Source organism: Gracilinanus agilis, chromosome 1 (genome assembly GCF_016433145.1).
Source record: "Gracilinanus agilis isolate LMUSP501 chromosome 1, AgileGrace, whole genome shotgun sequence".
NCBI lineage: Eukaryota > Metazoa > Chordata > Mammalia > Didelphimorphia > Didelphidae > Gracilinanus > Gracilinanus agilis.
Window position 1 is genome coordinate 277,523,855 of NC_058130.1, and position 14,048 is coordinate 277,537,902.

General features: G+C 34.5%; 1 protein-coding gene across 1 annotated transcript in view; it reads left to right on the plus strand.

Annotated features, from left to right (window-relative positions):
- The window catches only part of DMXL1 (Dmx like 1), a 198,971-nt gene that overhangs the window by 66,974 nt on the left and 117,949 nt on the right, over nt 1-14,048 (plus strand). Inside the window, exons 16-23 of the mRNA XM_044680002.1 lie at nt 348-467; nt 766-987; nt 2,218-3,906; nt 5,831-5,941; nt 6,393-6,562; nt 9,324-9,421; nt 10,571-10,736; nt 12,953-13,214. Coding sequence (XP_044535937.1) covers nt 348-467; nt 766-987; nt 2,218-3,906; nt 5,831-5,941; nt 6,393-6,562; nt 9,324-9,421; nt 10,571-10,736; nt 12,953-13,214 — 2,838 coding nt within the window. The remainder of the gene's footprint in view (nt 1-347; nt 468-765; nt 988-2,217; nt 3,907-5,830; nt 5,942-6,392; nt 6,563-9,323; nt 9,422-10,570; nt 10,737-12,952; nt 13,215-14,048) is intronic.

Genomic DNA, 14,048 nt, shown 5'->3' on the forward strand with positions numbered 1-14,048 from the left:
ACTCACTTTTTGATTTTTTTGCTATGATATCCATTTGCATTAAAAATGTTTTTTGTAGAATCAATAACATTTTTAGTTGACCTTTAAAAACTTAATAATTCTGTTCATGAAACACAAGCACACTATAGAGATGTTAAGTAATTCAATGAATTCATATTCTTTTTAGGAAGTAGAAAATTTGATAATTTTCTTATGTCCTATCAAATTTATTGGAAACCTTTTTTCAGTTATGTTAAATACAAATTTGACCTTCTATTGTTAGGTATTAATTATTTTTAACTTATGTATTTAAGATGTATCTTTTATTTTCTAAATTTATCCTAAACAAAACCTTTGAATATTAACAGGTAACCAATCTAATGGGTTTTCTGAAAAATTCTACTTAGTTGTAATAGAGTTTACTCAAGACAACTGCTCATTACTTCATATGTGGAATTTGCACTTAAAATCCATTCCTGTCTCAATTGGTAAGTAGTAATTTTTTTAAAGAGTAAAATAAATTTTTAGTTAATAAAAAGGAAGCCAAATCTGGTTACCTTATTTGTTAAAGATATATAATTTTTTTTGCAAAGTATTCTGTTGGCGTTCTAAAACATTCATTTTCTTGCCCAAATTAAGTTTGATGGGGTTTTCTTTTTATATTTATATTATATTTAGAATGTGATAGCTTAAGTGAAATTAATTTTCTTCTTAGGCAAACTATTTGGTTTTAAAATATTGTAAAATTATGTTATACCTGTTTTTAATATGTTAACTTTCTTTTAGATGAGAAAATAGATGCAAGTGTGTCTGGGGCAGTGTTGCAACAAGAAGAGTTATATTCTTCTTCTCCAGAAAGGATTCAATCTCCTTTTTCAAAGAAATTTCAAGCTTGCAGAGCAAATCTTCAAAGTACTAGTAAATTGACTCTTTCTTCGAAAATGGTATATAGCCAAGAACTGAATTTACCAGAAGGCGTTGAGATAATCAGTGTTAAGCCATCAGCAGGTTTGTGAATCTTAAGAACCCAAAATAGTAAAACCTTGGAATCCATAAATGCTTCACATATATAAATATTCTTATGTTAAATATTCTATACTCATACATAATCACTATTTTTCAAGAAATTATGAAGAACAGAAGAAATAAAGATAAATAGCTTGACTAGGTGCTTTAAACCCTTTGTATGGTCCTGCCAGATACCTCAAAAATTAAAAAGCTTAGAACACTTTTTAAGGGAAAGTTTCTAAGGGATATATGCAATCAGTTCTTAAGCTGTGCTGGAAAAGGTCTTTTTTAAAAAAACAAATTGATGTGTCTGTACTACAAAACAAAGCTGTCTTCTTCCTTCCACTTATAAATATTTCTCTGCTTAAGTGTTATGTTTATCCTCCAGCTCACCCTCTTTCATTGACTATTGTCATTTTTGTCTCTCATTGGGTGCTTATCAATTCTTCACAGTTTAATCCACAGTTTAATCATTTCAGTTTCTTCTTCTTTCCTGTTTCTTGGATAAGACAAAGGAAAGGGGTTACTAAAGACATTTTCAATAGCATAGAAATCTTTCTTTTATTTGTAATTCTTCCCCCCAAATTAGTAACCACCAAAATAAATATGCAGATTTTAAAAGTCATTACATGTTAGCATAAACTGCAAATTATTCATTGCCTATTTAAAAATTTTAAAATGCTTTGAGTGTAAAAAAGAAAATGTACTGAGCTCTTTTTGTGTGCATCTTTTTGGGAAGAGGGTTTGGATAAGCGGGTGAGATTTTGCTTTAAAATTTTCTGTTTTATCAGAATTTTGCACAAAAAAATCTTTGTGAAATTGATAAAATTTGAGAAAGAATGGCAGAGTTCTTCATTTTTTGAAGGTACAATTCTAAGGTCTGTAAATTTTTTGCCCTGAAAAAACTGTTATCCTCTAAATAAAATATTACTGATAAGAGATCATAGTGGACAAAATATTAGTTTAAGAATTATTTAAAATGCCCTAGGGTTGACCTAAAGGAAAAAAAGAGCTGATTTAATCTTGACATTATTAAAAAATATTTATATATTTTTCAACTTTCAAATTTCAAAATAATGTTGAAATATTGATTTTTAAAATAAACCCAACCATCTATATGTACCACTTAATGTTTTTAATAGTACTCTTCTGAAAGTATGAAAAAGTAAAAAGTAAAAACAGAGCGATTTGTTTATTCTTTGACTAAGGAATGATTTGTTTTTATTTTAGGACATCTAAGTTCCTCTTCCATATATCCAGTATGTAGTGCACCCTATTTATTGGCAACTTCGTGTTCAGATGAAAAAGTGAGATTCTGGAGGTGCAGAGTAACCACTGTAGAGACTGCCACATCGGAGAATACTGCAGAAAGTGATCTTGAGTACATTTGGGAAGAATGGCCTTTACTCATTGAGGATGGCCTTCCAAGTAGCAGTGTTGTAACCATTCCTGGCAGACCAATAGAAGTTAGTTGTGCTCACACAAATCGTTTAGCTGTGGCCTATAAGCAACCTGCATCTAATGGTAGATCTTCTCAAGATTTTATGATGCATGTAAGTATTTTTGAATGTGAGTCTACAGGAGGTTCATTTTGGATCCTTGAACAGACAATTCATTTAGAAGAATTAAGTGCAATGTTGGATTCTGGTATTAGTATCGATAGCAATTTAGTGGCCTACGATAAGCAAGATGTTTATTTATCTAATAAAGAAAATATCATGCCATCCACCAAGCACTTAGTTCACTTAGACTGGATGTCTAGAGAAGATGGTTCTCATATACTTACTGTAGGAATTGGATCAAAGCTCTTTATGTATGGACAACTGGCTGGCAGAGTTCAGGAACAAACTGGTAAAGAAGGCTTGGCATTTCCACTGTGGGAGAATACTAAAGTTTTGTCTCAGTCTAGGTTTGTTTTACTTCGGTGTGTCGATTTGGTTTCTTCAGTAGAAGGATCACCACCTTTTCCTGTTTCTTTATCTTGGGTACGTGATGGCATCCTTGTGGTAGGAATGGACTGTGAAATGCATGTTTATTCCCAGTGGCAACCGCCTTCCAAACAAGAGCTGGTGATCACAGATTCATATGATGGAAGCACTCCTTCTATCATAAGTTTAACAAAACCAGGTAATTCAGCAGGGTCTGGTTTACACCCACCAAAGAAAACATTAACTAGATCCATGACCAGTCTTGCACAGAAAATTTGTGGAAAGAAAACTGCATTTGATCTTGATATGGACATGGAAGATTCAGGTCTTTTTGAAGCAGCTCATGCACTCTCACCAACTTTACCTCAGTATCATCCTTTGCAGCTTATAGAACTCATGGATCTTGGTAAAGTGCGTAGGGCTAAGGCCATTTTATCCCATCTTGTTAAATGCATTGCAGGAGAAGTTGTGGCTTTGAATGAAACTGTTTCCAATCCTGAACGTCGATTCAGATCTCTTACCATTAGTGCAAGCGGGAGTACCACAAGAGACCCTGCAGCATTCAATAAAACTGAAAATACAGACTATACAGAAATCGATTCAGTACCCCCCCTCCCTTTATATGCCTTACTTGCTGCAGATGATGATAGCCCTTATTCTTCAGAAAAATCTAGTAATTGTAATTATTTAAACAAAATAAGCCAGTTACATGATGAAAGTTACAATGAGCTTTTTCAGATATCGGCACTAACTACTGATGAAATTCATGTGTTTGAGGCAGAAGAAGAAAATACAAAGCCCAAGGTTATTGATCTTTCTCAATACAGTCCAACTTACTTTGGTCCTGAACATGCCCAAGTTCTTTCAGGCCATTTACTTCATTCTAGCTTGCCAGGTCTTAACCGGATGGAACAGATGTCCTTGATGGCTTTAGCAGATACTATCGCAACTACAAGTACGGATATTGGTGAAAGCAGAGACAGAAGCCAAGGTAAAAATAAGTTGTGTTTTATGTTTAGGGAATTTAGGGGATACAATAGATAGAACACTGAATTGTAAGTCAGAAAGGCCAAAAATAATCTCAGAAACTTATTCTATGACAGCTAGTTAAGTGACCAAATAAATAACTTAACCTCTGTCTGCCTCAAATTCTTCATTGGTGAAGCAGGGACAATATCTCAATAATTCATAGGTTTGTTGTGAGGATAAAAGTGAAATACTATTTGCAAAGAGCCTTGGAAAACTTGATAAACTATACACATGCCAACTATTGTCAGTATTAGGTATTTTCTAATTTAAAATCTTAAAATAGTTTAAACTTAGATATTAACTATTTCTGAGCAAGGTCTTTCTCTACAAATTTTGCTATGGCAAGCATTTTGATTTGAAATATTTTGAAAAACCCATTAATTCTCATCTAAGTGATATGGAGTCATAGATTTCACCAAAATCCTCAGATAAAGAGAGTCCCAGAAATTTTTTTGAGCAAAATTGAAACAATTATGATTGGCATCTGATAACTCTCTAATTTTATATAAGAGAAACGCGAGATGTAGAGAAGCTTTGCCCAAGATCACACGAAGGACAGTTTTCATCTTTTTTTGGGATGCTGGGTATTAAAGAAGGAAGAAGAACAAAAAACTCCTTCCCATACATAAAAATGTTACATAAATCATTTCATATTTAATATTGCAGAAGAAATAATATCAATGACTTCTTTAGAATCCTTGTTCTTATTGTACAAAACAGTTTGAGAAAATACAGGAAAAGGCATTGACGCTAAAGTGATGCAAATTTTATTAATTTTTAGACCTTTGTTTTCATTCACCCCTACTTAGATGCCATCATTTTTTTCTTAGTGAAGATGTAACAAGAAGACCACACTGGTCACCAAGTCAGAATTTTAGTTCTGGCATATATTTTACTGTCTAATCTTGGCCAACTCACTTAATGTTTTGTTACCTTAGTTTTTTTGTCTAATATTACTTGCATTACTTCACAGAGGAATTATGAGGAGACCTAAAAAATAACCTTTCATTCCACTTCTAGAAGCAGAATATTAGTCTTAGTGGATGGTTTATCTGATTTGCTGTGGCAAATTTTACATAGTCCTACAAGTTTTCCTAAACTTTTGTCAAAATATAAATAGAAGCACTCACATTTTATTTGTCATATATTTTGTTATAGATGAGAAATCTCAAATACTTAGTAAGTGGAGTCATGTTTAATTTATACTTTAAGCTTTAGATCCCTCAACTACAATTCATCATAGATAGATTTTAATTACAGCTTCAAAATTTATTAATATCTGATAATGAGAAAGTAATTTATTTTCTTTGAGCCTCAATTTCCATATCTGAAATCAGGGTTAATAGCAGTTGCACTTTCCACTTCAGTGTTTTATTAACTCTAAATCTGTAACTAAAGTTTGTAAACACTTTAGAAAAAAGAGGGGTTTTATCTTCATTTTACAAATGAGGAACCTGAAGCTCAAAGCAATTTGGTTATTGGCCCATGATCACATCCCCTGACTTCAAGTTCAAAGCTTTATGAATTTACCAGATACTTCTCAAACATGTATGATTATGAATTACTTTAAATAGTCTATACCTTGAAGAAAAGGTTAAAATTTTTTGATATTTACAAAAAGCATGACAATATAAAAATTGTCCAAGTAGCAACATCTTATTTTCCATAATGAAAAGTCTCTTCATTTTTACTTTATTTCATAATAGTCACTTTATTTCTTCAATTTAACAATGCATTTTAATTTCTTTTTCTTAAATACATGATATCCTATAGGTTATAGTCATTATCATTTCAAGATTTGTTATCTATGCTGGTTGCATACTGAATGGAATTGTTTTCTACCTCTATTCCAGTGAAAATAAGTAGAGTGTATTTTTTCTTCATAGGTGGAGAAACTCTTGATGAATGTGGCTTAAAATTTCTTTTGGCTGTTCGACTTCATACTTTTCTTACAACTTCCCTTCCACCTGTCTATCGAGCTCAACTCCTTCACCAAGGTAATTTTGTAGCAGGCTACTTAAATAGACTTACGAATATATTTAAATGAACAAACCTGGAGTAATTTTATGAAATATACTTCAAGACTTGTTTCTAGTCAATAAGAATTCTTATAGATATGAGGACCAACTTTGAAGTTGGGAATGACCCGAAGTTCAGGTCTTCTTCCTGACAGTATTAGCTAGGTGACCACTTGGGGAAAGTCACTAACCTAATATCTCTAATAACCTAATTCTCTCAAAAACTCAAAGTTTCAGGCAGCTGACAGTCTGTACTAATGAAGGGAGTTTTCACACTTATGAAGAAAGTTCCTTAGTATCAGTGAATTCATAGGTACTTTCCCAGATCCTCCCAGTTTTCATTCCTTGCTTCAGTAAATCTTTGTGAGATGAAAGTTTTGTTTTTGACATTGAGAATTAACAACATTCTACTTGTTTTTCCTGTTCTTAGGTCTCTCTACTAGTCATTTTGCCTGGGCATTTCATTCTGTAGCAGAAGAAGAGCTATTGAATATGCTGCCTGCTATGCAGAAAGATGATCCCACCTGGTCAGAACTAAGAGCTATGGGAGTAGGGTGGTGGGTTCGAAATACTCGAGTCTTACGCAAGTGCATAGAAAAGGTAAATATTAGAAATTTATTATAAAAATGAATCATTAAGGGACTGTGTTCTTTGCTGAAATACATGTATATTTCTCCAGTGTTGTTTTATTAAAGCAACCAATTAAGGGCAGTTAGTTAGCATAGTAGATAGAGCACCAGGCCTGGAGTTGGGAGGATCTGGATTCAAAGCTGGCCTCAGACTTCATAATTGTATGCCAATAGGCAAGTCACTTAACCCTAATTACCTAGCCTTTGCCACTCTTCTGTCTTAGAATTGATTTTAAGACAGAAGTATTTAAAAAAAATAACAACCAAGTACTTTTAGTCATCTGTACCTTTAAAAAAATGCTATGATTTGGCACTTATAGAGCTGATTTGAATTTATGTAAAAGTTTATGTTAAATGAACACATACTAAATCTTCTGTCTACAGAGTTTAAACTTTGAATTACTTTTCTCATGATAGCTATAGCTTTGTGTTGATTATCTATACCAGTGATTCCCAAAGTGGGCACTACCACCCCCTGATGGGTGCTGCAGCAATCCAGGGGGGGGGAGAGGTGATGGCCACAGGTGCATTTATCTTTCCTATTAATTGCTATTAAAATTAAAAAAAATTTAATTTCCAGGGGGCTAAGTAATATTTTTTTCTGGAAAGGGCAGTAGGTCAAAAAAGGTTGGGAACCACTGATCTATACTCTCCCAGTCCTCTTGAATCAGTGGCCTGCTTTTGTAAAGAAGCTAGTTAGAAAAATTTTATAGTCATAAGCAGTCTAAGAAAGCAAAGTTTAACTTGTATAGCTAGATGGAACCCATTAAAAAAACATTCCAGGGGTTGTAATTTCATCAGTTTGGAAGCCTCCCTTCTTTAGCACTTATCAGAAACTCTCTAATACTTGTAAAATTTTAGGTTAGGACCAAAAAATTCACCTCTCTGAGATAATGCTAGTCTAGCTTTGTAGGATCTGCAAGAACGTACACTGTGTTGGCTTATGATGTTGTTAGAGTATGTACTCTAATTACATAAAGACCTTATAATAGGGATTGGATTTCACAGCCAAGCATTCAGTTTTGTAATGATAAGAAAGAGTAGATCAGGAAAGAAAGCTCCAACCTCAGTCCTAGAGAAATTGCAATTGGGTTAGGGAGTGAACATTGGAGCAGGTAACAAAAGCAGTAAATCAGAAGAAGGAATAAAACATTTATGAGGATTGTCTACTATTTACTGATAGGACTCATTAACTCCAGAGCTGTGCATTAAGGCTTAATTTACAAATGATTGTTATGTAGTTCCAGTTGAAAAGATTAAAAGGGTACAAGGATAGGGTGCCAAACAGGAACAAGAAATAATGTCCTAGAGCTGTGATGGCGAACCTTTGGCACATGTGTAAAAAAAGGCCACGCAGAGTCCTCTCTGGGCACATCTGTTTTTGCCCACCAAAGTTCATTACTAGAAAGCCAGAGGGGCTCGGGTTGGAGCTGTTCCCTTCCCCCTCACTGAGGACATTCTTCACTTCTCCTTCCCCCCCCCCCCCCCCCCTGCCCTGCATCCCAATGGGAGCACTTCCTCTTGTTTGGGATAAAGCACTGGGTGTGGTGGGGGCTCACATGCTGTGTGAGGGTACAGCACAGGTGCAGCCTGTTGAGTCTGTGCTGAAGGTGATTTCCTGTGGTGGAGTTGGGGAAGCGCTAGTTTGAGGGGAGCATAGCTCACAGTGTGGAGATGAGAGCTTCATCTGCCTCTCTGCCCAGAAGCCCAATGGGAGCACTTCCTCCCTCTTCTGTCTGGGGTAAGGGGGTGGTGGCGGGGGGGGGGGGGGCGGCGTGGCATGGGGCCAGGCACTCCTTCTCTAAAAGATTCACCATCATTGTCCTAGAGGCTTAACATTCTAAAAGAATATTTTCCCTCAAATGCATTAGATTATAAAGGAACTTCAGTATGAATGCTGTACTTTTTCATTCATAGATACATCATACATCCTTGTTCTTTGCTTTTATCATCATGTAAACATATTTTGATATAGAAACTTTTTCAAAAGCTTTTCAGAACCATAAATACTTTAATATTCTGGGCGAGACCTAACTCAGATGATTTAGGCTTGAGGTTGGAACACAGTGAGTCACTAAAGGACCTAAAATGCAAAAAAAGCAATTTAATAATTCCTGGTTAAATTAAAATAAAACACAACTTCTTTTGGATTCATTGAGGCAAGTAATGATAGAAAAAATTCAACATACTTTTAGGACAGTGAGAATTCTATGTAGTGGAATCTTTGACAACTGTTCTTTAGGGACATGCTTTCATGCTTTGGCTACCAGAAAGCTAAGAAGATTCCCTAACTGTTAAGGAACAGTTCTGCTTTTAAAAAACAGTTGTTGCTCTAACCATTGTTCACCTCTTCTCATTCCTGTTTTCCTCCTCCACTCTAAAAGATCTTGTTCAATTTAATAAACATTTAAGTACTATTAGGCATGATTTTCCTATTTTCTTTGATCTTTTGATATAAAATTTTCTTTTTTTTATTACATCAGTCTTAAAGCACTCAGGTGGTGACTGATATTTAAGTGATAAAACTTTGAGGTGGAAAAATCCTATCCTATTACACATCCCATCCCATCCTGTCTGTCATCTTATCCTTTACATAAACTAAACTATAAATGCATAGTAATTGCATATCTAAAAATAGATGGCATTAGGACATGTTTTCTTCAGAAAATACATTTTTCTAAGTGTTATATATGAAATATTATGTGAAGTAGTAAACTGATTTCTGATTTCAGGTAGCCAAAGCAGCTTTTTATAGAAAGAATGATCCATTAGATGCTGCCATTTTTTACCTTGCAATGAAGAAGAAGGCTGTGATTTGGGGGTTATACAGGTATGATAAAGTGTTATTTTTTTTTAAATGAAGCATTTAACAGTAAAGTGTGTAATGGGTCAAAAATTATGTGTTTTTTTTTTAACGCTTGCCTCCTGTCTTTGAATTTATAATAAGTATCAGTTCCAAGGCAGAAGAGCAGTAAGGGCTGGGCAGTTGGGGTTAAGTGACTTGCCCAGGGTCTTACAACACAGAAGTACCTGAGGACAGAAGGAATTGTATTTTTCCCCCTTTGATACAGTTTTATGGCCATGTTTAGGGTAGGAAATAGCTATTAACTTTTTTGTTTTCACTTAGAAATTGACATTTATTTTCAATGGCCATATTGACAAAACTTTATTAATACAATAACATGGCCCTATTTTTCACAAATCTACAAGTAGCAGATGAAATTACATTGGTTTGTTAGGAGTATCATTCATTGGGTTAATTTAGGAGAAATTTTTTTTTCTTAAACTCTTGCCTTCCGTCTTAGAATCAATATTAGGTATTGGTTCTAAGGCAGAAGAGTGGCAAGGGCTAGGCAGTGGGGGTTAAGTGACTAGTCCAGGGTCACACACCTAGGAAGTGTCTGAGGCCAGATTTGAAAACCCAGGACCTCCTGTCTCTGGGCCTGACTCTCAATCCATTGAGCCACCTTGCTGCCCCCTTAGAAATTTTTTAAGGAATCATTTTTCTACTTGACTTCTTAAGGATATTCTATAGCTGTTTAAAAAAATGTCAAGGTTAATGTTACAACATGATGATTGATCCCTATATTTTAGTTTTGCTTTTAGATCCACTAGAAAAAAATACAAGGTTTAACCTATCCGTAGAGCATTTTGAGATGTAATAAATTCTGGGCAATCAGAATGGTTGTACTCTTAGGACTCTATTGGAGCAACCTTAGAACCAATAATTTAGTTACTATATCTCCCAAGGCTGCTTTTGATAAGATATTACTCATCAGGCCCTTATTGCCTAAGTTCCTCAAACTAAATTGACCATCATCGTGGGTACAAAAATGGAGGTACAAGAAATTTAAAAGCATATTGGGTAGCAAGAAATTATTATTGACTATTTTTTGTTTTGGAACTATTTTCTAGACTTGAACTAATTTCCCAGAAAAGTTCTGGTTCTCAGATTTCCTCATGTTTTTTTGTTCTTTAGATCTCAAAAAGATACCAAGATGACACAGTTTTTTGGACATAATTTTGCAGATGACAGATGGCGTAAGGCAGCATTAAAGAATGCTTTTTCTTTGCTAGGCAAACAAAGATTTGAACATTCTGCAGCATTTTTTCTTCTGGCTGGTTGCCTGAAAGATGCAGTTGAGGTAATTAGTGAAATGTATTTATATATGAATGTATTTCTTTATATAAACAATCATAAAATAATTTGTGGTAGGAACAGCTTTTAAAACCTTTTATTTGTAGTCCTACTTCAATTACTACTTTTATTTTTTCAAGTTATATGTTATGCCCAATGTTTTGACCGAGAGTATTGTAATTAAAAATTTCTGTAGGGAAATAAAAAGTCTCCACAAATAGGCCTTTGCTAAGCACTATACCAAGAATTCAAAGTGGTAAAAAGGTTAGCTGAGACACATACACTGAGGTCATAGAGATAATATGACCAATATAGCATAATGCCTTGAATAGTGGGGTGCTTAATAAATGTTTGTTGAATTTATTAAGTTGAATTATTATGCATATTACTATAATGTTAAATAAAACATGGTATTTGTGTCAGAAAACTACAAAAATAGCACTGTACAATGTGAGAAGAAATAGAAGAAGACTTAATGCAGGAGGTAGCACTTGAAATAGACTTCAGAATGTAGACAAGAATTTAATTGATATGAGAAGAAAGGTTATATGGGAGGAATGTAAAATATTAGGCATTACAAAGATAATACCCTCAGCAAACTTGTGGGGCCAGGAAAGTAGAAGATGTGTAGAGGGAATAATAGGTAGTACATAGTGACTGAAATATAAAAAGACATGGTATACTATACTACTATGACACATAGGATTGGCCCTGTTATTTTTGCACATAAAAGGAACTCTCAAGTGAACAACTTCTCTGAGTGTAAGTCCACACTTTCTCTGAAAATTAGATCACTAATAGGTTAGAGCACTAAGCGTTTATATCACTTAACCAGAGTTCTACAGCCAGTATGTATCAGGTGGGAATATTAGCTCTCTTGAACCCCTCTTTACTGCACACCTGCTGCTACTATATAATTCAAAGGATATAAAACTTTCACAGGATTGCATAGGGGTTAAAATTCTAATTTAGAATAATATTAACTTAGTATTAAGCAATAGGGAGCTATGAATTTTTTTTTTTAGCTGAAGTGACGTCATTAGATTATTTTATAAGATAGGTTAATCTGACAGTAGTATGAGGAATAGATTTGGTGGGGGAAAGAAAATGAAGGTAAGGAGAACTATTTAAATGTAGTAGATGGGCGTACATTTACTAGTTGCTAATGATAGTAATAATAAAGGAGAGGAAAATGGATACAAGAAATTACCATGGATATATTAGATACTCTATAAATAGAATGCAGTGCATATAAATTGTAAAGGACTAAGTGTTTCAAATGTAGACAACTTGGTGAACATTGGTATTGCTAACCAAAATTGTAAAGTCAGAAGGAAGAAAAATTCAGGTTTGGGGAAAAGATAATAAGGTGTTTGGGTAGTGTTGAATTTGAAGTACCACTGAGATTACCAGTTAGAAATGTACTTAAGGCAATTATAGAAAGGGGTCTGGATGTAGGGAAGGATTTAGGTCATCAGTAGCAAACTGGAATTCATCTATAGTGAATTAATAATGAAACTATGGGAGTATGTAATATTGCCGAAAGAATTGGGAGAGTAGAGAAGATATCTGAGGATAGGACTTCCTTTTAAGGAAGGGGAAGAAAAGCAAGGAAAGGAGACAGAGAAGGATCTTTCAGACCAGGGGTCTGAAAACTATGGCCCAAGGGTGAAATTTAGTGGGACCCTATGTAGCCAGAGGGCTAAGAAAAGATTTTATATTTTTAGAAGTAGTAAAATTTTACTTAAAAATATAAAATTCTATAAAATGGAAATAGGTTTTGAATAATGATACATGTATAACCTGGTATAATTGCTGGTCAGCTCCAGGGAGGGGGGAGGGAAGAGGGAAGATGAGTGGTAAAACATCATGAATCACATAACCATGGAAAAATATTCTAAATTAAAAATAAAAATATAAAATTCTAGTTCACGTTGGGCTTGGGGCAAAGATTGTGATTTATGAATATTTCCTCCTGCCAAAGTACTCAAGAGGAGAGCCAGGAAAATCATCCTTTGGCCTCAGAGGGCAAAAGAAGAATAGAATATACAGACAGACCGATAGAGACAGAGAGAGAGACATCAGCAATTAGTCGTTTGTGTTATTCTTAATTTTTAAAATCTTTTATCTTTCTAGTTTCTAGAAGATTGATACTTAGTGTACTTTTAGACATGAGAGAATCTGTTTAGTTTTAGAAGTAACAAAGCATTACTTTATTTTTAGGTTTGTCTGGAAAAATTGAATGATGTTCAGTTGGCTTTAGTAATAGCAAGACTTTATGAATCTGAATTTGACACATCTGCAACATACAAATCTATACTGCATAAAAAAGTTTTGGGAATCGATTCTTCAGTCAGAGAGCACAGTTCAATGAATATGAATACACATGATGATCCTTTCCTTCGGAGTATGACATATTGGATCTTGGAAGACTATAGTAAGGCTCTAGATACATTAATAAAGCAACCTATAAAAGAGGAAGAAGGTAATATAAGATCATGGCTTGTAATTATGAATTTTACATAAAGTATTATATATAAATATGTTTATATAAAGGATTACATAAAGTATTTGGACACACCATGTGTCAACACTATGATAAAACTGATTTGACCTTTTCAGATTCTAGATTCTATTAAGAACTATATATAATGTGGGTAAAGTACATTTGGATATTCATTGCATGTGTACGAACTGTTTTTTTTTTAATTTAAACATTTATTAATAATCATTTTTAACATGGTTACATGATTCATGCTCCTCCTTTCCCCTTCAGCCCCTGCACTCCCCCCACCTATGGCCAACGCACATTTCCACTGGTTTTGTCCTTGTGATCAAGACCTATTTCCAAATTGTTGGTGGTTGCATTGGTGTGGTAGTTTCGAGTCCACATCCCCAATCATGTCCACCCCGACCCACGCGTTCAAGCAGTTGCTTTTCTTATATGTTTCCTCTCCTGCAGTTCTTCCTCTGAATGTAGGTAGCGTTCTTTACCATAAATCCCTCAGAGCTGTCCTGGGTCATTGCATTGTTGCTGGCACAGAAGCCCATTACATTCGATTTTACCACAGTATATCAGTCTCTGTGTACAATGTTCTTCTGGCTCTGCTCCTTTCTCTATGCATCAGTTCCTGGAGGTCTCTCCAGTTCGCCTGGAACTCCTCCAGTTTATTATTCCTTTTAGCACAATAGTATTCCATCACCCGCATATACCACAGTTTGTTCAGCCATTCCCCAATTGAAGGACATACCCTCCTTTTCCAGTTTGTTGCCACCACAAAAAGCGCAGCTATAAATATTTTCGTACAAGTCTGTTTAT